General features: G+C 35.0%; 4 protein-coding genes across 12 annotated transcripts; all 4 read right to left on the minus strand.

Moving 5' to 3' along the window:
* LOC125857784 (uncharacterized) lies at positions 1-1,091 on the minus strand. Its single transcript, XM_049537426.1, has 3 exons — positions 684-1,091; positions 478-508; positions 1-329 (listed from the first exon to the last, which is right to left on the minus strand). Exons 1-3 carry the CDS (start codon positions 1,089-1,091, stop codon positions 1-3), a joined length of 768 nt encoding a protein of 255 aa, XP_049393383.1.
* A 678-nt stretch (positions 1,092-1,769) lies between these two features.
* On the minus strand, positions 1,770-19,956 carry LOC125858429 (TPR repeat-containing thioredoxin TDX-like). 6 transcript variants are annotated; one of them, XM_049538212.1, is made up of 12 exons: positions 19,762-19,911; positions 19,633-19,666; positions 19,154-19,264; positions 18,985-19,072; positions 18,809-18,889; positions 18,647-18,711; positions 18,384-18,524; positions 18,080-18,196; positions 17,948-18,001; positions 17,236-17,266; positions 15,908-16,007; positions 12,651-12,666 (listed from the first exon to the last, which is right to left on the minus strand). In XM_049538212.1, coding segments are annotated over exons 1-12 (936 nt in total). In that variant the 5' UTR covers positions 19,875-19,911; the 3' UTR covers positions 12,651-12,665. The 6 variants fall into 6 exon arrangements, with proteins under 6 accessions (XP_049394165.1, XP_049394164.1, XP_049394166.1 ...); XM_049538211.1 differs by lacking the exon at positions 12,651-12,666 and adding an exon at positions 15,139-15,172 and having other exon boundaries at positions 19,762-19,954; XM_049538208.1 differs by lacking the exons at positions 12,651-12,666; positions 15,908-16,007; positions 17,236-17,266; ... (6 more) ...; positions 19,154-19,264; positions 19,633-19,666 and adding exons at positions 1,770-2,300; positions 3,529-3,559; positions 4,241-4,294; ... (5 more) ...; positions 5,447-5,557; positions 5,929-5,962 and having other exon boundaries at positions 19,762-19,950.
* On the minus strand, positions 8,924-15,993 carry LOC125858432 (geranylgeranyl transferase type-2 subunit beta 1-like). Of its 3 annotated transcripts, none has more exons than XM_049538215.1 (10): positions 15,908-15,993; positions 12,612-12,666; positions 11,581-11,731; positions 11,262-11,378; positions 10,941-11,007; positions 10,587-10,735; positions 10,243-10,376; positions 10,063-10,161; positions 9,872-9,947; positions 8,924-9,526 (listed from the first exon to the last, which is right to left on the minus strand). In XM_049538215.1, the coding sequence occupies exons 2-10, from the start codon at positions 12,663-12,665 to the stop codon at positions 9,432-9,434; spliced, it is 942 nt and encodes a 313-aa protein (XP_049394172.1). In that variant the 5' UTR covers position 12,666; positions 15,908-15,993; the 3' UTR covers positions 8,924-9,431. The 3 variants fall into 3 exon arrangements, with proteins under 3 accessions (XP_049394172.1, XP_049394173.1, XP_049394174.1); XM_049538216.1 differs by lacking the exon at positions 15,908-15,993 and adding an exon at positions 12,961-12,982; XM_049538217.1 differs by lacking the exons at positions 12,612-12,666; positions 15,908-15,993 and having other exon boundaries at positions 10,941-11,011; positions 11,581-11,710.
* A 660-nt stretch (positions 19,957-20,616) lies between the features above and the next one.
* Positions 20,617-23,831, minus strand: LOC125858428 (protein TIFY 6B-like). Of its 2 annotated transcripts, none has more exons than XM_049538205.1 (7): positions 23,659-23,831; positions 22,280-22,476; positions 21,874-21,980; positions 21,694-21,784; positions 21,275-21,602; positions 21,108-21,165; positions 20,617-21,020 (listed from the first exon to the last, which is right to left on the minus strand). In XM_049538205.1, the coding sequence occupies exons 1-7, from the start codon at positions 23,720-23,722 to the stop codon at positions 20,885-20,887; spliced, it is 981 nt and encodes a 326-aa protein (XP_049394162.1). In that variant the 5' UTR covers positions 23,723-23,831; the 3' UTR covers positions 20,617-20,884. The 2 variants fall into 2 exon arrangements, with proteins under 2 accessions (XP_049394162.1, XP_049394161.1); XM_049538204.1 differs by having other exon boundaries at positions 21,874-22,172.
* Positions 23,832-24,716: the final 885 nt, after the last annotated feature.

The following is a 24,716-nucleotide window of genomic DNA, read 5'->3' on the forward strand; positions in this document are numbered from 1 at the left end:
TTAGCCTGCATATTGGGTGATCTTCTTTTCCAGGGAATTCTTGTCAGTACTCACAACCTTGTCAACCTGCTTGCCATATTTTATGAAAAAGAAAGATGGAACGAAACTTACGTTCCATCTTGAAGCCACGTCTCTCGCCTCATCAACATCAGCCTTCAAAAATGTAACTTTTGGATATGTTCCGGGTAGGTTTGTATAAAATGGAGAGAAATAACGACAAGGGCCACACCATGTTACAGTAAAGTAAAGGATAGCTAGACATGATGCTTCTGAAGCAGCATTTAACTTCGTCTCTAGTTCGTTCACAGAATGGATATCAACAATTTTTCCTGTATACAATAAACAAGTTACTAATTTATTGCATAAATATGTAGACTTGTCCCTCTCAAATGAAAGCCACACTACTTTGAGCATAAAACACACTTTTAGTCATCTTATTGTTAATGAGTAGTGAATTCGAAAAATCGAAGATCATACCATCATTCAAATCAGAAGCAGAGTCAGGATCCTGCATCATATTTTGAAAAAAGAGCAATTCATTAATCTATAAACAGAGTAATAAAGGACAACTCAATAATCCAGAGCTATTCCCTAGTCATTTTTTGCCGCTTGGATTAAAATGTAAAGATCAAAGAATCCCATTGTTAACTGTGTTAAGCAAATTGCGTAAACAAATGTCATACATTTTGTTTCTCCTCCTGGATCAGTATGGAGAAAGCCTGTGCCATGGAAGGGAGTGGATTCATCGTGAGGATATTGCCCCTCACGGCGGAGTACACTTCATTCAATCCGATGAGAAATTGGATCAAGAGTCTATCCTGTTCTGCTTTGTTTATAATATCCTCAGCACCACTAATGCACAAGCTATCGCACTGACTTCTCAGATTCAAAGTGCTCAATTCTTCCCCTAACTTCTTCATCCTTGTGTAGTAGGCAGTGATATCCAAGATTCCTTGTGTGAGATTGTTAATTTCTTTCTGTATTTCATATATTTTTAATCCATTAGCATGATCATACCTATCCTCCAGTACCTTCCAAAGTTCCGCAGAGTCATTGACATATCCCACACTGTCCGAGATTTCCTTAGTCATGGAATTCAATATCCATCTTGTTAACATATCATCGCACCTCTTCCATTGACGGACTGCATCTGGTTTTCCACAACTCCCATCAATGAAACCTCATTTGTTTTTCTCTGACAAAGCTTGCATAACTCCTATCCTCCAGGATTGATATCTTTCTCCGTCAAATTGAACTGGAACCAGCACCGTCCCAGGGCTATCCGAGGGATGTATATATAGAGAGAGCAATGCCTATAACACTAGCAGTAGTAGTGAGAGTATCTTCCGCACCCGCCATAGATGTAATATTCGAATTGGTTATGAAGTTTACTCAAAAATGAATCAAAAACTACGAATCGAACCAGATCCAGAAGTAATTTCACTAATCTCCAAGAAAAATCGATTGCATGTATCACTCTGATACTATACCAAACTTCAGAGCCATGGTGAGAACTCAATCGAAGCTATAGCTGGCAATTGAAAGAGGAACTAACTGAAGGAGAATTCTGCTGTGACAAAATGAGAAGGAATATATACATAGCTTGTATGCAGCTAAGCCAAATCAGGAAAAATATCATAACTGACTAACTGCTATCCTAACCGACTAACTATAATCAGTTAACTAACTAATAGCATGAGAGTCCGGCAATTAAAATATTTTCAGATGTAAAATAAGTTGCCTAATTTTTTTATTTATAAGATGAGCTATTCATATATGTCTGCTTAGATTCATCAAAAGAAACTACAGAAATCTCCTTGAATCAAGTTGCATCAGATATTTTTACAACAGTCTAATTAGTAAACCTTGAAAACACTTCTCCACTGAAAGAAAGTTAAAATAAATAAATATGCCTTTTATTTCAACAAAGCAAAGGCATTTAATTCACAACACAGCAGACTATTTGCAAAGTTAGCCTGCATACTGGGCGATCTTCTTTTCCAGTGAATTCTTGTCAGCACCTACAACCTTGTCGACCTCCTTGCCGTTTTTTATGAAAAAGAAAGCTGGAACACTACTGACGTTCCATCTTGAAGCCACATCTCTAGCCTCGTCAATATCAGCCTTCAAAAATGCAACTTTTGGATATTTTTCAGGTAGGCTTGTATAAAATGGAGAAATAAAACGACATGGTCCACACCATGTTGCAGTGAAGTAAAGTATAGCTAGACGTGATACTTTTGAAACAGCATTTAACTTCGTCTCTAGTTCGCTCACAGAATGGATACCAACAATTTTTCCTGTATATAATAAAATAGTTAATTTATTGCATAAATATGTAGACCTGTCCCTCTCAAATGAAAGCCGCACTACTACTTTGCAGCATAAAACATACTTCTATTCATCATGGTGTTAATGAAAACCCAAATGACAAATAGCACAAGGAAAATGAGAGTGAAACAAGTTTTCTTGAAGAAATCAACATAACAAAGTTCTGGAAAGCAAAGATTACATGCCCTGTAGCTTCAAAATATAACCAAATACTCGAGAGCTTTACCATAACATCATCTCACAGCCACCAGCAGCCTCCCCCTCATTTTTCACTTCTCACAGCATATAACATCATATAACAAACCCTAACCCACACACCACCCCCAAATGGTCAACAGCTTTTTCCACTTCCTCCCATGACAATGAGAACTGCCAACCTCTTAATACTGATATGATAAACTATCAGGAAATTACCAGAAGGTACCTAATAAAACCTAGAAAACCAGCTACACCATCACACCAGGCGATTGGGTGAATGTAGCACAAATATCTACATGAATATCTGCACATCATCTAGATTTCTGTAGGAGCGTCTAAGGCTTTAAGCTATCAATTTTATTATACCTTCAGATGGTCATTAACCAGTTCACTGGATAAAAAACAAAAAAATTTGAACTTGGTAACTTTGTACTATATCACAAAACAGTACATGGGTCGTACTGTAACCTTATATACAAGTGTACTCCTGATTTCACTTCTCTACGTCTAAATTGAGTCTAACACATCAACAATAGAGACAGTGTCATTAGAGTATAATTGATTACACCAAATATGATAGCTTTTACAAATTACAGCTGATTATAGTTAGCAGTAGACGAGCTCAAGGAAGAAGGACAACTATGGCGGTGATGCTAGGTATTTTTCATCAGTTGAGGATTGTACTTATTAGTTTTGAATTTCCTATCACTTCAGCTTACATTGAACGTATACTCGTAGGTAAAACAAAACCTGGATAATCACAGGAACAGACTGATGGATATGTTAATTATGATAAACTATCTACTGGCAAAAGAATGATGCCATATTTCCAAAGTCGATATTATAATAACAAATGCTGGGCACTACAATAACACAAGGACTACTGTCAAGAATGAACTATCAGTCACGACAGATAAAAAAGAAGCCTACATACACTTAATTCAACCATCAAATGTCAAATCATAAATGAGTAGTGAATTCGAAAAATGAAGATCATACCATAATTCAAATCAGAAGCAGAGTCAGGATCCTGCATCATATTTTTGAAAAAAGCATAACTCATTATAAGAAGAAATGAATCTATAAACAGAGTAATAAAGGGGCTGCAGAATGGGAAGAGTCAAAATTTAAATAGCAGGCCAACTCAATAATCCAGATTTATTCCCTAGTCGTCATTTGCCACTTGTAAAGATCAAAGAATACCATTGTTAACCGTGTTTAGCAAATTACGTAAACAACTGTCATACTTTTTGTCAATAATATTACTCCCCACCCCCTACCCCTTCGCCATGCCCTACCACAAAGAAAAGAGAGATGAGGTAACGGGTCAAAGTAGGAAAATGGATCCAACTGGATGCTAGCTGAAACTAGGTAGGAGGATATAACACAGGCTGCACAAGACAAACAGAAAAATAAAATGCAAATGAACAAAGTTGAAGACAACAGACAGAAGTTAATTGAGCTCTTTATTTGCCAAGTCTACACCTTTAGAGTGGGGGACTAAGCAGGGAAGTTGGAGCTCGGAAATGAGCAGTTAATAACCAATCAAATGATGTCTTAACAACATGGATGTCAGCTTTAGGTACAAACGAAATTATGAACTGATGCCAATGGCTGAAACTCATGGAAGATCACAAACAGTGAACTTCTTACATCCGGAAATCACACCGTGTGACAGCAGTTTCACAAAAGTATACCCAAGAAAACTTACAGAAGCTTCATGTTCAGATTGCTGTTCTTTCTTTTTACTCTTTTCATTAGCTGCCTGCAGTGCAAATTGATGTCAAGAATAATGAAAAGCAGCCAGTTAGTGACTAAATACTTTCAAAACACTTTTAAACACCTTTGATTCTGCCTGACGCTGCTGACTGTCACGCTCAATTTTTCTCAACTTCTTCTCTTCTCGCAGCCGTTGATACTTTCGGCAGTGCTCTTCAATTTTGTGAGCATTAGGTTCAACCTGCCATATTTCCAGGCCAAAGAACTCATTTTAAAGTTTGAAGACATTTTTTCCTTCCCTTACTCTTAAGTTAAGTAAAAACAACGAAATTGAACTACAAGTAGTAGAAAATTTTGTGAACCATTCAGATGGTTCGGGTACATCAGGGAGAAGGCGTAATGGACAAGGAGAAATTTGAATATTTGACCTTTTTAAGTATCTCGGCAATCTCCTCATCAAAATCTATCATGGATGCCACACGAAGATCGCTAGCTGCCTCTTTCCATAAGCCCAACATTGCTCGAGCCATACCCCTCACTTTGTATCCTTTTGCTGAGTCAGGGTTGACCTTTAATGAAATGATGCAAGTGTCATTAGACTTAGGACTCAAAAATACAGTCACAAACATAAATGAACCTAAAATTTCTTTCTAGCTTATGTAAGCATGGCTGGAAATAACTTCTGAAATACCTTTAAAGCAGCATCAGCATCGCGGATCGCGGCATTGGGTTTTTTCAACTTAATGAAGACATTAGCTGCATAGACATTGGTGTTTGTCAAAAGACCACATGAAGGACATGATACAAAGCCAAAATAACAAACATTAAGATGGTAAATATGCCAAATACAAACCTCTTGTTGCGTATAATATTGCAGAAGTTGAATTCAACAAAATAGCTTCAGTTAAATGACTTATGGCTTCATCAAGCTTGCCTGCCATAAATGTACAGTTCTAGTAAGGTGTAACTTCCCTAATCAATATTGTAAAAAGGAATCTTCATTACACAATTAGGTAAAGATTAGCTTGCCTTCAGATATTGCATCCAGTGCTTTCGCTTTTGAAATTTGAGCAGCATCTCGATTTTCATCTGTTACTTCACTTATAAAATCTCCCATCTACAATTAGACAACAAAGAAAAACTCATTAAAAACAAAAGAACGCCAAAGTTACATCCACCTAATCCTTTTATGACATACCTGTTGTGGAGGATCATTGTCAGGTTCCACAATATCAGTGTTATCCAGCTCGACATCAGATTCTATAATGTCTTCATCCAGTTCATCATGATGCTCTTCTCCACCTTGTTCCTGCAAACTCATTCCTTGGTAAACAATATTTCCCCATTTCACACCGAATGTCACGCTTTGTAAATCTTTAATTTGGCTCAGGCGAAAACGATCACCATTTCTCAAAATACCAAATATCATGAAGTATAATGGACCCTAGCAATTTCCTTCTTACAAAATAAAAACTAATCTCCACCCCCACATTGATCAACTAATCATAAAATTCATTGGTACACATTAATAATTAAACTAAATCACAATTTTTAACTATTTGGCAATATCAAAATTAGGTTGTTTTTTTTTTCTGTTCAAAGCAGAAAACAGTGACAAAACATTCAGCAATCACTAAAATGAAAAATTGCAGAAATGGCGAATTGCTAGCGGAAGCTTACAGATTTAACCGACGGAGGAACTTGAGCACCCAAGCTGTAATCAATTCATTCAACAGAAAAAAACAAATAATCAATTTGTTGTTTCGATCAAGGAAAACCTAAATGGTTATGAAAAAAAAAATGAGTACCTTTCGAGAAAGCTCTTGAAAAAGGTTAGGGAAGGATTCTGTAAAATTGAAGGATTCTCTTTGCAAAGCTCCACAAAATGCTTTAGGTCTTCAAGCTTCTCAGTATCCATCATCGTCCTCGCCACTCCACTCTCTCTCTCCGTGTCTTAGTTTTAGTAAATTTTCACTACTTTTTCCGCAGGATACCAGGGTTTTTCTACTCTTTTTTTCTTAATGGTCAAAAAGTACATTAACTATTCTTTTCTACCTTTAATTTAATTATCACCTAGTATTATTTATCGAAATATATATGAAATTTAAAAGTTAGCTGAAAACACAACTCTATGAACGAATTAAAATTTATCAAGCCTCTTGAATAAAACAAGGTGAAATTCATGCAATATTTGAAAACCACAAAAAATTATATGGTACACGACAACAACAATAATAACATACTTGTGAAACCTCCTAAGATATAAACTCTAGAGATAATAAAATGTACACAATTTATTAAAAAAACTATTTTTAAAAAACTCTCGCATATTATCAGCTAAAAGGAGATATTGTAGAAATTTTATTTTGTACGCGCACAAATTGTTTGAGAATTGTCTTTATTTGACTAACGGAGTTCTTGTGACCTGAAAATTCAAGATCTTGGGAATACAAATTCTACTCTAAGTCATCAAATATAGGAGAAATTTCTCATTTGTCCTAATACAACGTTATCATCATGTCCCTTTATGCCAAAAAAAGATAACTCGAATCCATCTGTATTTTGTCATGGCTTTGAAATTCATCCCTATGTGGTACAAAATGGTGTGAATTCACAAGAACTGTCTTTCCACACTAGTACACAAAGGGGCTAACAGAAGAATAAAAAACATAACTTTGAAGAAAAATAATGCTTCTTTACATTGGCAAAAATAAAAAACCTACAAAAAGCTTGTAGTAATTTCATCAGAGAAAAGGCTCTGATAATGCTTACAAGGAAAAACAACCTAGAGTAATTGTATCTAAGAAAAAACTTTTCTAAGTATTGAGGTCAAAACGAACGCGATTTAATAGTTCAAAATAATACTTATAGTACACTCTTTCATTTTGTGTCTACATTATTTTGCCGCCTTTGGCAATTCATCGTCTACTTGACCAATTTTCAGATGGTCAAAGAATATTTACTGATAAGCTTTTTGAAAATTTCAAATATATAAGATATATTATCTCACAGGCATATATTAGCAACAAAATCTATTTGATTTTTTTAAAAAAATGGATCTTTTATCAATATTATCTTAAATTGCTAAAAATCTATTGTAATATTCCCTCGGTCCATTTAATTTGTTGTCATGACCCTGACTAAAAATAATTGGTCATTTAAGAAAAATTAAGATAAAAACTAATTATTTTTTCCACCTTTTCCTTTTTTTTTTTGTTTTTTGACCTTCAGAGAAATATGCATGTCTTTTGAATGTGCAGAGTAAACCTACTCATAAAGGAGATATAAATCGCATTAAGCAAGCCTGATGCGATAAGCTCTAATCGAGCAAGGGGCAATCGATCACAAATCTCCATGTGGAAAACCACTCACCCAACCTACTCAGTCAATTCTCAAAGATAGACGTATATCACTACCTTTATTTTTACTCTAATAAATGTGGAGAGTGATTCACGTAATAAAAGGAAGAGTGCTAGTAATAACATGTGATCATACCTTTTCTAAGCATTTATATATATACATAGTTTGAATTAGATGTAATGGATTCAATTAAATTCATAGAATAAGAGGGTACCTTTTTTGCAAAGGGAAAGATCAGGTTTAGCACCACAAGCTTTTGCAAAATTTAAAGCTTCATCTTGAGTTACATTCATACTTTTCATGACATCAGAATTACCAAACACAGTGCAAAGGCATTGTGCATCATTTGATATCATTTCTTTCAATGGCATACAGCATGTTGCTGGAGGATTTTTCATATGTGCTGCCAATGCTGGTTGACATGGCATTAGTTTTTGCACGCATGGCATTGCAGAAACACTACCACTACCAACACCACTAGCTAAAAACGCAACGATCGTATTTTTATCCAGATGAATTCCATGAGAAAAACCCATCAAAAAACATGTCAAAATCACAACAACACATGATTTGGGATATGCTGCCATGGGTTAATTCTCTTGGAATATGAATATATGTGATATGAGGTTATTGGAAATGTGCATATATATAGGAGGAATGTTAAAATGTAAGGTAACTGCTTATTTTATTTCAAACCGTATTTTCAGGCAGTTACAAAAAACATAATCATTTTTTAATCTATTATTTGTGCTATCCGTGTGTCTGTATCTAGAACATTCCATAATTTTCGTTATTACTGGTGGTGACCAAGTCCCTACATTAAATTACTAAAATTTAGGCAATTTTTTTTACTTATTAAGGTCTGCGGCCATTTAATTAAACTTGGAAATTTAACACTAATGGTCACAAATTATAATAAGAATACATAACACGTAGTTATGATTAGGAAATAAAAGCTTATATCAAAGACATGTATATTGCATTCATAAATGTAGTGCAAACATTAAGTTTCCTTTAAGATAACTGCAATTTCAAGATAAATATGACCATGCCAGAAACACGAAAAGAATATTGTTCCACTAAATATAATGCAAGAGGTCATTTGGTGTGAAAGATTACATAAAATAGTCCACGGATTAAATTATAGTGCCACTTAATTTACTGTTTGATTGACATGTCCAGTATAACTTATCCCAGAATAAAACAAGTAAATGACAAAAATTTCCTTTTAAACCTTTTTTATACATCACTTTTCATATTCATGAAGGGTACTTTTGTAAAAAAAAAATTGTCCTTAAAATTTATGCAAAGCCTATTATTTTGAATACAACAAACCAAACACTCAATTAAAAACATAACTTATTCCATCATAATTTATCCCATCATAACTAATCCCGTCATAACTTGAATTCAAACCAAACAACTTCCTTGTTTAGTTTAACATTGTAGAAGTTGGTACAACTATCACATTGTTGCTGCTTGCTACAAGATGTAGTTTTCAGGGTACGGATTCATATGATGCCAGTATTTTCGATAAGAGTATAATTATATAAACGAAAAATCACTAAAATAGCAACAGATATCAAATCTGAACCTGTAACTTAAGAATTATAATGAGTTAAGTGCTGAAAACTACAGAGGCTGAGCCCATCAAGTTAAAATCCTGGATCCGCTTTAGGTTTGTTTCTTCCTGAAAGAGCCATTATGATGAAAATGTTGCAGCATTGGTAACGCAAACCACCTTTCATCAAGGGAAACTGTTTCTGCTAATCTCATATCAAGAGAATGCTGTTATGAGCTAGAATGGAGCAAAAACCCAACAATTATCTGCCAAGCATAACTCGGTTTACAACATCAACAGGCAAGGCATAAGCAGGATCTATCGGCTTTATTCCTGGATATTCAAGAAGTGAAAGTCCTGGGTTGCAGAAGAAAATCAAAGGAATAAGTTTAAACACTTGGGTCGTTAAAGGTCAATCTAAATTGTCATCAACAATAGAAAAACAACTGCAGTAGAGCTTAGAAAATGTTTCCAGGAATATCCTTCAAAATTTGCTTCTAGTTTCATACTTGATATAGTTTAATCACTTCAATACACAGCATATTAAAAAGGCCAAGAGAGATCATATTTGATAGCTACACCAATGGAGACAACACAATTCAGATGATAGATCCTTTTCAACAGCCATATGGACCGTCATATAATCGTAAGAAAAATACACATTAGCTATTTCACAATACAAAAATGTCATATGTCCCTTACCAGCAAGTCCAAAGTAAGTATGGAAGACATCAACTGCATCATCTGGCCTATCTGAAATTCCACCATTCTCCTTGTCCTACATTGTGAAAGGAATATAACTCAGGCTTTACAAAAATGTTGGACAACTACACAAAGATATAGTATTCAATGCCAAGCTTCAAGTGAAGGGAGTTGTTATATTCGAATGTAACCTGACAGTCCAAAATAAATTTTACAAGCTTTCCCTTGTCAATCCAATGAACCCTGTCGATCATAATTAAGCTGGAGAGAACCCACCAAGAGTAGCAGACCTGAGAAGCAACAACATGACCCTCAGTAAAACTCAAAACTGACCTGTCAATAAAAAATTCAATGTAGCAAGAGTAACAAACATCAGGAAGCTTCTCTGGGCGCCCATTTAGACCCCCAGATTTGACTTGTCTTTCACATAACCACCAACCAAGGAGGTCCTTATCAACATGATGTAGAGACCCTGTAATTGCGAGAGCTGCCACGCAACAGAAAACTGCAATGGTAGCATAGTCGAAATTGCTTTCAGTAACGCAGCAATACACAACTCAAATAAGAAGACTGCTGGAAATATGGATGCTAAGTGGAACAAACAGGTTGAAAACCAACAAAGGGCCAACGCTAAGTATATCAACGCTCTCATTTGTCATTCAGTTAGAAGCCATTAGTAGTATGATAAAATGCATGTTTTTCATATGTGACATACTTTGCCCCGCATGAGATTCTGCTCCCGGTGTGCATCCAAATCCACCATCCACATTCTTGCAACTTAAGATATATTTCACTGCTTTTCCAACATCAACCTTATCTAACCGGTGCAGCAATGCGAGTGAAAGGATCGCAATGTAAGAGAACCTACACAATATATTTAGGTCATCATATTTTCAATTCCCAAAAGAAGGATATTACGTTCCAAAAGAAAAACACATGTATATACCTTTTCTTTTTTGACGAAAAAAGATATATGGCTTAATCCTTGGCATTATAAGTAAATTTTAAAACGAGAAACCAAATAAAGGATCCGAAATTTATAATAGCAAACAAAGTAAGAAGCAGCTACCGTGTATCAACTTCACCCCATATATCACCAGAAAATGATCCATCTTCATTTTGCAGACCTGCAATATCTAGCTGAAATGTTAAGTCCACCACTTCGTCACACCCAAATTTCTTAATAGTACTTCCAATTGCCAATGTCGAGAATGTCACTGTTGTGACTCTTGATGTTAACTTAACCACATGTTTTGGTTTTGTGAGGTTAACATTGCACACTCTCTAAATGCAAGCATTGCAGCAAAGTTCACGGATGTAATACATAGATCGAAAGGATATGTAGACAGAACCTCAAAAACAATTGTAAATGTGACATGAAGTAGGATACAATTTGACACCTTATCAATGTCAAGGACATGTATTTTATCAAATAACGCCAAGACTTGAATAGCACTAAGTGCACACAGAACATGCGGATCATGTCCAATATTACCACCAAATCCACCTGCATATTATACAAATAGAGAAGTAAGCCTACATACAGATCAAGTAGATCAAAACATGGAAGTAACTACCTCTCAAGGAAAAAAGAAAAGAGAAAAGCAACATCCATTACAAAAGAAGTGGGTACAGTATAGCAGCAGCATTTAGAAATACAAACAAAAAAATCATTGTGAGAAAGCAAGAACGAAGTGCGAGACACAAACCAGATTCATGTTGGCACTGCATGACCCATGAAATAACTTCATCTTGCTCCACAGCAGAAAGCTTGCCCATGATATCCAGAGTTGTCAATCCCCAGTATGCCCCATTTAATCTCAAATGCTCCATCACCACAGATTCAAAATCACCTTTCCTCTGAAGGTATACAGGAACGTATTAGAGAAAGCAAATGATAGAGTAACATGAGAAGTACCTTAGTGGGTGGCGGAAAAGAAAGGAACTCCATCAAGTACTTAAATTCCATGAATAATACGTACAAAGGAATCATCTCACAACCGCGAGAATATGAGGAGAATATACATGGCATTTGCACAAAGTCACATTTCTTCTGTTTGATGTAAGATGAAACCAGAACAACAGAAATATTAGTCTTAATATACCCACTAAAACAAGAATATATTATAGGTGAAATGCCACCGTTTTCAGGTATCAAGGGTGTCGTTAACTGTGAGGAATTAAATCTTGAGGATCAATCCCACAGTCAATCATATCAGAAAGTTCAAAGCTATACCAGACCAAAAGGGGGAATCCAGAGTCATTCCAAACAACTCCATGGTCAACTTCTTTAAGGCTGGATATGATATCCTTCCAAATATGACAACCATAATTTTGAACTTGACAATTGAGACTATCCAAACACTGGAAGTTCCTAAAATACTAGTCTGGAGTACTCTTAACACAAATGATACTAGGATGCTTAAGAAGGATCCATCATACTTTAGCAAGTAGAGCAGAATATAATAGCTAATGCCTACAAACCATTCTATGTTTCCTTCACAACTGTCTTACAATCATCCCGATGTACTTTCCTAGTTTCACAGGTATCTCCCTACAGGAAAATCCTATTTAACTTGTTCAAAGTATTAAACACTTTGAAAGGAGCCTAATTGTTTGGTTAGAATACACAGCTATATGAGCGACAAATTGGATCAGGGTGGAACCACCTAAGCTCAGATTTATACATATCAAATCAGAGAGGCAGAGGAAAATTAGTAGACATGAAACAAATGAGTACCTTCTCAACTGTTATAATGTACTTAACATGCTTCCCCACCAGCAGCTCCCCCATTCTGCAGTCACAATGGCTCAGAACTCAAAATTATCAAAGGAGAATAAATATCCTATTTTCATACCTATAACACAACCCTCCCAAAACCAAACTTCTGCAGTATCTTCGAACCAAGTCGATAGATAATATGGCAAATCGCCAAGTAATTTTCACTTAGATTGCGATTTTGAAGACTACAGTGAAGAGATTTTTACAAAAATCAGCATGCAACTGAATAATAATTGATACAAACAGTTGATCAAAAGAATTAAGAAGAACAAAAAACTGGAATGGAGAATTTTGACAGAGAAATCACCTGTTACAAATTGGATTCGACGAGTTTGGGGTGACTTGAATGTGAAAGACAAAAAGAGACTTCTTTTTATGTTTTCGCGATCAGTCCCTAATCTTTTGAGTGAGGAAACTAACGCACCATATTTGTGCAACTTTTGAACAGTTTTGGTCTTTTTAATTTGTTAAAAATTAATAAATATTTTTGTATTTTTATAAAATATTTAATAAATTATACTACAACTGTTGATTTGACAGGATCGTAAAATAAAAATAAAATTAACTGGAAATTGCATGAGAGTGTCGAAACTAAAATATTTTCAGTTGTCCAATATATTGCCTAATTTTTGCACTAACTTGTTTTGTTGGTTTCGTATAAAGTTCAAAGATGATCATTTGATGAAAAGGGGTGAATTGAGAAAAATTGGAGTTGATTTAAAGGAAGAACAACATATAAAATTTGTTGATCATTATGTTCGTGGCCAAAAACTTGAAGGCAATTGCTGAAAGTTTGTGGCCACGAACTTGAAGAAAATGAGTTTCTACCTCACTCCACAAACCCGACAGCTGAAGCACGAGTTCAAAGCCTGCTCATGGCCACGAACTCGTGCTTCAACCAACCAAACTATAGTAAGATGAGCTATTCAAATATATCTGCTTAGATTCATCAAAAGAAACTTTCAGGAACCAGGAAACTACACAAGTCTTTTTCAATCAAGTTGCATCAGATGAATTTTTTACAACAGTTACTTAGTAAACACTGAAAACACTACACCTTTTGTTTCTACAAAGCAAATGCATTTGATTCACAATCAAGTTAGCCTGCATATTGGGCGAACTTCTTTTCCAGGGAATTCTTGTCAGTACTCACAACCTTGTCAACCTCCTTGCCATCTTTTATGAAAAAGAAAGATGGAACGAAACTTACATTCCATCTTGAAGCCACGTCTCTCGCCTCATCAACATCAGCCTTTAAAAATGCAACTTTTGGATACTTTCTGGGTAGGTTTGTATAAAATGGAGAGATATAACGACAAAGGCCACACCATGTTGCATTCGAAGATACTGCAGAAGTTTGGTTTTGGGAGAGTTGTGTTATAGGTATGAAAATAGGATATTTATTCTCCTTTGATAATTTTGAGTTCTGAGCCATTGTGACTGCAGGATGGGGGAGTTGCAGGTGGGGAAGCATGTTAAGTACATTATAACAGTTGAGAAGGTACTCATTTGTTTCATGTCTACTAATTTTCCTCTGCCTCTCTGATTTGATATGTATAAATCTGAGCTTAGGTGGTTCCACCCTGATCCAATTTGTCGCTCATATAGCTGTGTATTCTAACCAAACAATTAGGCTCCTTTCAAAGTGTTTAATACTTTGAACAAGTTAAATAGGATTTTCCTGTAGGGAGATACCTGTGAAACTAGGAAAGTACATCGGGATGATTGTAAGACAGTTGTGAAGAAAACATAGAATGGTTTGTAGGCATTAGCTATTATATTCTGCTCTACTTGCTAAAGTATGATGGATCCTTCTTAAGCATCCTAGTATCATTTGTGTTAAGAGTACTCCAGACTAGTATTTTAGGAACTTCCAGTGTTTGGATAGTCTCAATTGTCAAGTTCAAAATTATGGTTGTCATATTTGGAAGGATATCATATCCAGCCTTAAAGAAGTTGACCACGGAGTTGTTTGGAATGGCTCTGGATTCCCCCTTTTGGTCTGGTATAGCTTTGAACTTTCTGATATGATTGACTGTGGGACTGATCCTCAAGATTTAATCCCTCACAATTAACGACACCCTTGATACCTGAAAACGGTGGCATTTCACCTATAATATATTCTTGTTTTAGTGGGTATATTAAGACTAGCATTTCTGTTGTTCTGGTTTCATCTTACATCAAACAGAAGAAATGTGACTTTGTGCAAATGCCACGTATATTCTCCTCATATTCTCACGGTTGTGAGATGATTCCTTTGTACGTATTACTCATGGAATTTAAGTACTTGATGGAGTTCCTTTCTTTTCCGCCACCCACTAAGGTACTTCTCATATTACTCTATCATTTGCTTTCTCTATCATTTGCTTTCTCTATCATTTGCTTTCTCTAATACTTTAATTGCCTTCAAGTTTTTGGTCACGAACATAATGATCAACAAATTTTATATGTTGTTCTTCCTTTAAATCAACTCCAATTTTTCCCAATTCACTCCTTTTCATCAAATGATCATCTTTGAACTTTATATGAAACCAACAAAACAAGTTAGTGCAAAAATTAGGCAATATATTGGACAACTGAAAATATTTTAGTTTCGACACTCTCATGCTATTTCCAGTTAATTTTATTTTTATTTTACGATTCTATCAAATCAACAGTTGTAGTATAATTTATTAATTTTTTTTTTTTTTTGAGAATATAATTTATTAAATATTTTATAAAAATACAAAAATATTTATTAATTTTTAACAAATTTTTTTTGAGAAAGAAATATTTATTAATTTTTAACAAATTAAAAAGACCAAAACTGCTCAAAAGTTGCACAAATATGGTGCATTAGTTTCCTCACTCAAAAGATTAGAGACTGATCGCGAAAACATAAAAAGAAGTCTTTTCTTCTCTTTCTGTCTTTCACATTCAAGTCACCCCAAACTCATCGAATCCAATTTGTAACGGGTGATTTCTCTGTCAAAATTCTCCATTCCAGTTTTTTGTTTTTCTTAATTCTTTTGATCAACTGTTTGTATCAATTATTATTCAGTTGCATGCTGATTTTTGTAAAAATCTCTTCACTGTAGTCTTCAAAATCACAATCTAAGTGAAAATTACTTGGCGAATTGCCATATTATCTATCGACTTGGTTCGAAGATACTGCAGAAGTTTGGTTTTGGGAGGGTTGTGTTATAGGTATGAAAATAGGATATTTTTCAGGTAGGCTTGTATAAAATGGAGAAATAAAACGACATGGTCCACACCATGTTGCAGTGAAGTAAAGTATAGCTAGGCGTGATGCTTTTGAAACAGCATTTAACTTCGTCTCTAGTTCGCTCACAGAATGGATACCAACAATTTTTCCTGTATATAATAAAATAGTTAATTTATTGCATAAATATGTAGACTTGTCCCTCTCAAATGAAAGCCGCACTACTACTTTGCAGCATAAAACATACTTCTATTCATCATGGTGTTAATGAAAACCCAAATGACAAATAGCACAAGGAAAATGAGAGTGAAACAAGTTTTCTTGAAGAAATCAACATAACAAAGTTCTGGAAAGCAAAGATTACATGCCCTGTAGCTTCAAAATATAACCAAATACTCGAGAGCTTTACCATAACATCATCTCACAGCCACCAGCAGCCTCCCCCTCATTTTTCACTTATCACAGCATAATATACCATCATATAACAAACCCTAACCCACACACCACCCCCAAATGGTCAACAGCTTTTTCCACTTCCTCCCATGACAATGAGAACTGCCAACCTCTTAATAATGATAAGATAAACTATCAGGAAATTACCAGAAGGTACCTAATAAAACCTAGAAAACCAGCTACACCATCACACCAGGCAATTGGGTGAATGTAGCACAAATATCCACATGAATATCTGCACATCATCTAGATTTCTGTAGGAGTATCTAAGGCTTTAAGCTATCAATTTTATTATACCTTCCGATGGTCATTTAACCAGTTCACTGGATAAAAAAAAAAATTGAACTTGGTAACTTTGTATTATATCACAAAACAGTACAAGGGTCGTACTGTAACCTTATATACAAGTGTACTCCTGATTTCACTTCTCTACATCTAAATTGAGTCTAACACATCAATAATAGAGACAGTGTCATTAGAGTATAATTGATTACACCAAATATGATAGCTTTTACAAATTACAGCTGATTATAGTTAGCAGCAGACGAGCTCAAGGAAGAAGGACAACTATGGCGGCGATGCTAGGTATTTTTCATCAGTTGAGGATTGTACTTATTAGTTTTGAATTTCTTATCACTTCAGCTTACATTGAACGTATACCCGTAGGTAAAACAAAACCTGGATAATCACAGGAACAGACTGATGGATATGTTAATTATAATAAACTATCTACTGGCAAAAGAATGATGCCATATTTCCAAAGTCGATGTTATAATAACAAATGCTGGGCACTACAATAACACAAGGACTACTGTCAAGAATGAACTATCAGTCACGACATATAAAAAAGAAGCCTAGATACACTTAATTCAACCATCAAATGTCAAATCATAAATGAGTAGTGAATTCGAAAAATGAAGATCATACCATAATTCAAATCAGAAGTAGAGTCAGGATCCTGCATCATATTTTTGAAAAAAGCATAACTCATTATAAGAAGAAATGAATCTATAAACAGAGTAATAAAGGGGCAGCAGAATGGGAAGAGTCAAAATTTAAATAGCAGGCCAACTCAATAATCCAGATTTATTCCCTAGTCGTCATTTGCCACTTGTAAAGATCAAAGAATACCATTGTTAACCGTGTTTAGCAAATTACGTAAACAACTGTCATACTTTTTGTCAATAATATTACTCCCCACCCCCCACCCCTTCGCCATGCCCTACCACAAAGAAAAGAGAGATGAGGTAACGGGTCAAAGTAGGAAAATGGATCCAACTGGATGCTAGCTGAAACTAGGTAGGAGGATATAACACAGGCTGCACAAGACAAACAGAAAAATAAAATGCAAATGAACAAAGTTGAAGACAACAGACAGAAGTTAATTGAGCTCTTTATTTGCCAAGTCTACACCTTTAGAGTGGGGGACTAAGCAGGGAAGTTGGAGCTCGGAAATGAGCAGTTAATAACCAATCAAATGATGTCTTAACAACATGGATGTCAGCTTTAGGTACAAACGAAATTATGAACTGATGCCAATGGCTGAAACTCATGGAAGATCACAAACAGTGAACTTCTTACATCCGGAAATCACACCGTGTGACAGCAGTTTCACAAAAGTATACCCAAGAAAACTTACAGAAGCTTCATGTTCAGATTGCTGTTCTTTCTTTTTACTCTTTTCATTAGCTGCCTGCAGTGCAAATTGATGTCAAGAATAATGAAAAGCAGCCAGTTAGTGACTAAATACTTTCAAAACACTTTTAAACACCTTTGATTCTGCCTGACGCTGCTGACTGTCACGCTCAATTTTTCTCAACTTCTTCTCTTCTCGCAGCCGTTGATACTTTCGGCAGTGCTCTTCAATTTTGTGAGCATTAGGTTCAACCTGCCATATTTCCAGGCCAAAGAACTCATTTTAAAGTTTGAAGACATTTTTTCCTTCCCTTACTCTTAAGTTAAGTAAAAACAACGAAATTGAACTACAAGTAGTAGAAAATTTTGTGAACCATTCAGATGGTTCGGGTACATCAGGGAGAAGGCGTAATGGACAAGGAGAAATTTGAATATTTGACCTTTTTAAGTATCTCGGCAATCTCCTCATCAAAATCTATCATGGATGCCACACGAAGATCGCTAGCTGCCTCTTTCCATAAGCCCAACATTGCTCGAGCCATACCCCTCACTTTGTATCCTTTTGCTGAGTCAGGGTTGACCTTTAATGAAATGATGCAAGTGTCATTAGACTTAGGACTCAAAAATACAGTCACAAACATAAATGAACCTAAAATTTCTTTCTAGCTTATGTAAGCATGGCTGGAAATAACTTCTGAAATACCTTTAAAGCAGCATCAGCATCGCGGATCGCGGCATTGGGTTTTTTCAACTTAATGAAGACATTAGCTGCATAGACATTGGTGTTTGTCAAAAGACCACATGAAGGACATGATACAAAGCCAAAATAACAAACATTAAGATGGTAAATATGCCAAATACAAACCTCTTGTTGCGTATAATATTGCAGAAGTTGAATTCAACAAAATAGCTTCAGTTAAATGACTTATGGCTTCATCAAGCTTGCCTGCCATAAATGTACAGTTCTAGTAAGGTGTAACTTCCCTAATCAATATTGTAAAAAGGAATCTTCATTACACAATTAGGTAAAGATTAGCTTGCCTTCAGATATTGCATCCAGTGCTTTCGCTTTTGAAATTTGAGCAGCATCTCGATTTTCATCTGTTACTTCACTTATAAAATCTCCCATCTACAATTAGACAACAAAGAAAAACTCATTAAAAACAAAAGAACGCCAAAGTTACATCCACCTAATCCTTTTATGACATACCTGTTGTGGAGGATCATTGTCAGGTTCCACAATATCAGTGTTATCCAGCTCGACATCAGATTCTATAATGTCTTCATCCAGTTCATCATGATGCTCTTCTCCACCTTGTTCCTGCAAACTCATTCCTTGGTAAACAATATTTCCCCGTTTCACACCGAATGTCACGCTTTGTAAATCTTTGATTTGGCTCAGGCGAAAACAATCACCATTTCTCAAAATACCAAATATCATGAAGTATAATGGACCCTAGCAATTTCCTTCTTACAAAATAAAAACTAATCTCCACCCCCACATTGATCAACTAATCATAAAATTCATTTATACACATTAATAATTAAACTAAATCACAATTTTTAACTATTTGGCAATATCAAAATTAGGTTTTTTTTTTCTGTTCAAAGCAGAAAACAGTGACAAAACATTCAGCAATCACTAAAATGAAAAATTGCAGAAATGGCGAATTGCTAGCGGAAGCTTACAGATTTAACCGGCGGAGGAACTTGAGCACCCAAGCTGTAATCAATTCATTCAACAAAAAAAAACAAATAATCAATTTGTTGTTTCGATCAAGGAAAACCTAAATGGTTATGAAAAAAAAAAATGAGTACCTTTCGAGAAAGCTCTTGAAAAAGGTTAGGGAAGGATTCTGTAAAATTGAAGGATTCTCTTTGCAAAGCTCCACAAAACGTTTTAGGTCTTCAAGCTTCTCAGTATCCATCATCGTCCTCGCCACTCCACTCTCTCTCTCTCCGTGTCTTAGTTTTAGTCAATTTTCACTACTTTTTCCGCAGGATACCAGGGTTTTTCTTCTCTTTTTTTCTTAATGGTCAAAAAGTACATTAACTATTCTTTTCTACCTTTAATTTAATTATCACCTAGTATTATTTATCGAAATATATATGAAATTTAAAAGTTAGCTGAAAACACAACTCTATGAACGAATTAAAATTTATCAAGCCTCTTGAATAAAACAAGGTGAAATTCATGCAATATTTGAAAATCACAAAAAATTATATGGTACACGACAACAATAATAATAACATACTCGTGAAACCTCCTAAGTGAGATATGAACTCTAGAGATAATAAAATGTACACAATTTATTAAAAAAGTTATTTTTGAAAAACTCTCACATATTATCAACTAAAAGGATATATTGTAGAAATTTTATTTTGTACGCGCACAAATTGTTTGAGAATTGTCTTTATTTAACTAACAGAGTTCTTGTGACCTGAAAATTCAAGATCTTGGGAATACAAATTCTACTCTAAGTCATCAAATATAGGAGAAATTTCTCATTTGTCCTAATACAACGTTATCATCATGTCCCTTTATGCCAAAAAAAGATAACTCGTATCCATCTGTATTTTGTCATGGCTTTGAAATTCATCCCTATGTGGTACAAAATGGTGTGAATTCACAAGAACTGTCTTTCCACACTTGTACACAAAGAGGCTAACAGAAGAATAAAAAACATAACTTTGAAGAAAAATAATGCTTCTTTACATTGGCAAAAATGAAAAACCTACAAAAAGCTTGTAGTAATTTCATCAGAGAAAAGGCTCTGATAATGCTTACAAGGAAAAACAACCTAGAGTAATTGTATCTAAGAAAAAACTTTTTAAAGTATTGAGGTCAAAACGAACGCGATTTAATAGTTCAAAATAATACTTCTAGTACACTCTTTCATTTTGTGTCTACATTATTTTGCCGCCTTTGGCAGTGCATCGTCTACTTGACCAAATTGATTATGTGGGGAGGACAAGAGCCTGAAGAATTCATAGAGAGGCTTCTACTTCCAAGTTCAGGAGTGCTACATTCTGGAGATTGCTTGCTGTTGGGAGGATAAGGTGATGCACTTATTACCCTGGATTTTCGAGAACACGATAAGCTTTGATGGGAAACCAGAAAAGCAATCAACTACTTGAATAAATGAAAACAAGCACCAAATTACCTCTCCTTGCGCTTCTCCAAGAATCGAGCCAATGATGCCTTGCGTGCCTGAGGCACAGCTGCAAATGAGAAATGTCGAAATTATTATACTGACATAATGTAGGAGTGAAAAAGTTGGTCAATGATCTTTGTGATTAGCAATTCAGTTAGGAAAGCACGAGAATATACCTGATGGAACGAGGGAGGCAGGAAAAGATCCTATGGAACAGGCAACTTTGGAAGGCTCTGCTTTAAGAGAAGGAGATGGAAGAACTCCTATTGATTTGATAATAGTTACTCCATTTGTATTTCTAGACACTCTGGCAGATTGCGTGCCACCATGGGATGTTATAGAAATGGGGCTGGCAAGTGTAGGTGTTGTATTACGGCACTGATTTACAACAAAAGGGTCAATGGCCAAGGACTTAGGTATAGGCGCCTGAACTGGAGAAAGAGTAGATGTTGCATTTGGTGCAACAGGTGGTGCATTTCCAGCAAGTAACATAATAGCTTGAGCCTAATCCAAAAGCAGAGAATTAATTGCTAAGATATTCGACATAAGATAGATTGATGAGACCAACGAGAACCTAAAGTTCTAGAGCATTTACCTTCTCTGGTGAAACATTGTCATAAACACAGACAGAACCACCATAAAAGATGGTCAACTGGGCAGGACCTGGGGGAGTCTTGGGAGCACCCCTGCCAATAACGATCCACAACAAACTCAGTGTCTCCCTTCAGTACAAGTTTTCTCAATAGACATTTTATATCAATGTTAGCTAACATACCTTAAATCAGTGGTGCCCACAACAGTGCTGCTAGAGGGAATAGCTGAAATGGGGCTAGCAACCAGAGCTCCCGCACCAGGGAGTTGATTTACAGTAGTTATCAGATTCTGTCCAACAGGAGAAATAAAAGACTTATGACCAGGCATAGTCATAGATACAGAAATCTGATTAGTTGGGCTCGCAAGTGGGAGCACTCTGACTCCGTGAGATCGATGCACAGAGTGTGCATCATAGTGATGAGGAGAGAAAGTTGTCGTTGTGTAGTGTGTTCCACCTTGTCTTTCAAGCATCATATTTTTCTGACATTTAGATGAACAACTAATGAAAAGCAAGTAAATTGGGAAGGTACTCATACAAGATCTCTGGTATGATAAAAGTAAAAAGGTCACGAAGATCCATAACAAACCTGTGTGACATCAGAGTATGTCCGATGGCTTGAATCGACAGCTTCAGTTGTGGTTATAGTCACCAATCCAGTTGATGCAAGAGAATCAAAACCAATTTTCGGTTTATCCTCTGGAGCACTCTTGAAAGAGAGGTATTGAGGATGAGCAGCGACGTTGTTCGAAAATGACCACTGCATCGCTGAACTTCTTAAAGGTGCTGCAAAATCACAAGACAAGAGAAGAAGAAGATACCATCTTAGTTGCATCCAACATTATATTTACTTACAAGCTTCTGATGTATAAGAAATACCTAATTCAACTTTTCAACTCCACGAATACACGAATGTAATTAACTACTTACCTAATTAATAAACAACTCTTCGGTAAAAAAATTGCTGAAGTAACATTCAGAAAAGAAAGACAAAACGCCGACCCACGAATCTATATATTGTCATAACACTCTATGCTTTTACCAAGACCTTCTTTTTCCCTTAAAATAAGACAATATGATCAAATAAATAATTCAAAAGTGCTTCACCAGTGCAGCTGAAAAAGGGGGTGAACATGTTCTTGCCTTCAAGGTATTTAAATACAGGCTGCTAAGCTTCTCATGTGCTATATAATAGTATACAATATTGTATTTACCAATGCAAGTAGAAGTAAAGAACATGGAAAACCATACCAGTTGGGATTTCTTTAATAATACTACCTTATTCTAATGGGAGAGGAAAAGTAATTTATTCATGTTCTTGGTACTATCCCACCATAATTTAATCATGAAAGAAGAAGACTTGTGGGGTTTCACAACTCATCTAAATTAAAAAATTTATTCTTCATAAAATAAACTAATCCAGCTCACACAATGCATTCAAAAAGGTGCATGGACTACGCTAAACAAATCACAGCCTACCACAAAGGTTCCATCTTATTAAAAAAAATTCAAACCTTACATAAATTGTTCCCTTTTTTTTTTAATTTCCCCATTTGAAGTATTCCCACTAAACGTGGACCACACTACCTTTGCTCTCTGCACTAAAACACACTCTACCTATCAGTTCTTTTTTTTACATGAATTATCACCATCTACGAATTAAAAATGTTGATAGTTGAGATATGAAACTCGGGGAAAAAAATGATAGTTCAGGTGTAAACCTACAATAAAGCGATATAAAAAAGTCTACTTTGATGGAAAAAAAATACCCTTTCTCTGTTTGGGGTTTCAGAAAACAGGTTAAATTTCAAGAACCGAAACTAAAATCTCGAATTTTCTCAGTTAGATTGAGACCCAATTCGATTCTTGAACACCTATATGAGTTTCAATACTATTTAGCTGAGAAATATTCCATAGAAACATGTACTAACTGGAAAAACATGAAGTTATAAAAAACAATATGGTTACCTGGATCTATAGGTTCTTCAAGAACTTCTTGCTTCACAGTCAACCCCATGAAATCTCTCTCCATTTTTCTTCAGTTTGAACTTGAGGAATTTGAGAAGATTGTTAATAGCTCTGTTTTTTCTTTTCCTCTCTCTCTCTGCTTCAAAAACTTCTTGTTTGTTTATTGTGAAAGGAGAAATGTGAGGGAAATAGAATAAGAAGGTTTTAAATGAAGTCACACCTTTTGTTTTTTTATTTATCAGATAACATCACTGCCGTTGATTCCTTCGAGATTACCCTCACTTTATTTTCCCCTCACTTTTAACCGCTAATCTTCCCGTGCTAAATGTTGATTACTCCAAAAAAGTTAAATTCAAATATTCACTTAAGATTAGGACGAAAGGTTAGTAGATACTTATTAGATAATATCGACGTCTTATCTTATTATTTGTTTATGTTAATAATTGTAATCAATTTTATTAGCATCAAGACAATTCGTGAAAAATATGTTTAATAGTATATGACAAAATAATTAATGATTTCTTTTTAAAAAAAATTGGAACTTTTAAATTTGTTTAAGCTGTCAACGAGAATTAATTATAGAGGTAAAATAAGAATAATTTAATTATTTTTATTTTAATTTAGCAATCGTTTGGTAGAGTGTATTAGCAAAAACAATGTTTACATTAGTTATACACTCTATTGTGTATAGAGGAGTGTATTATTAATATCATGTATTTATAGGTTAGTGATGCAAGAGATTTAATACATGCATTATCATGAGTAAGGACTCAATTACCCTCAAAAGTACTTTTACATCTTTTTCACCATAATTGTGAAAGATATTTTTATAAATAAATATTTTTATACAATGCATATTATTTTTGATTCACCAAACCAAATAATGCATAAGAAATATTTTATGCATAATTAATGTAAATATATAACTAATACAAGTATTACTAATATACTCTATTGAACATTATTTTTATATACTTTACCAAACGACGTTAAGTGGACAAATAATTTAGGACATCTATTTTTAATAAAATGATTAACTAATGTTTTTGTTCCTATTA

This window comes from Solanum stenotomum, chromosome 3 (genome assembly GCF_019186545.1).
Source record: "Solanum stenotomum isolate F172 chromosome 3, ASM1918654v1, whole genome shotgun sequence".
NCBI classification, from domain to species: domain Eukaryota; kingdom Viridiplantae; phylum Streptophyta; class Magnoliopsida; order Solanales; family Solanaceae; genus Solanum; species Solanum stenotomum.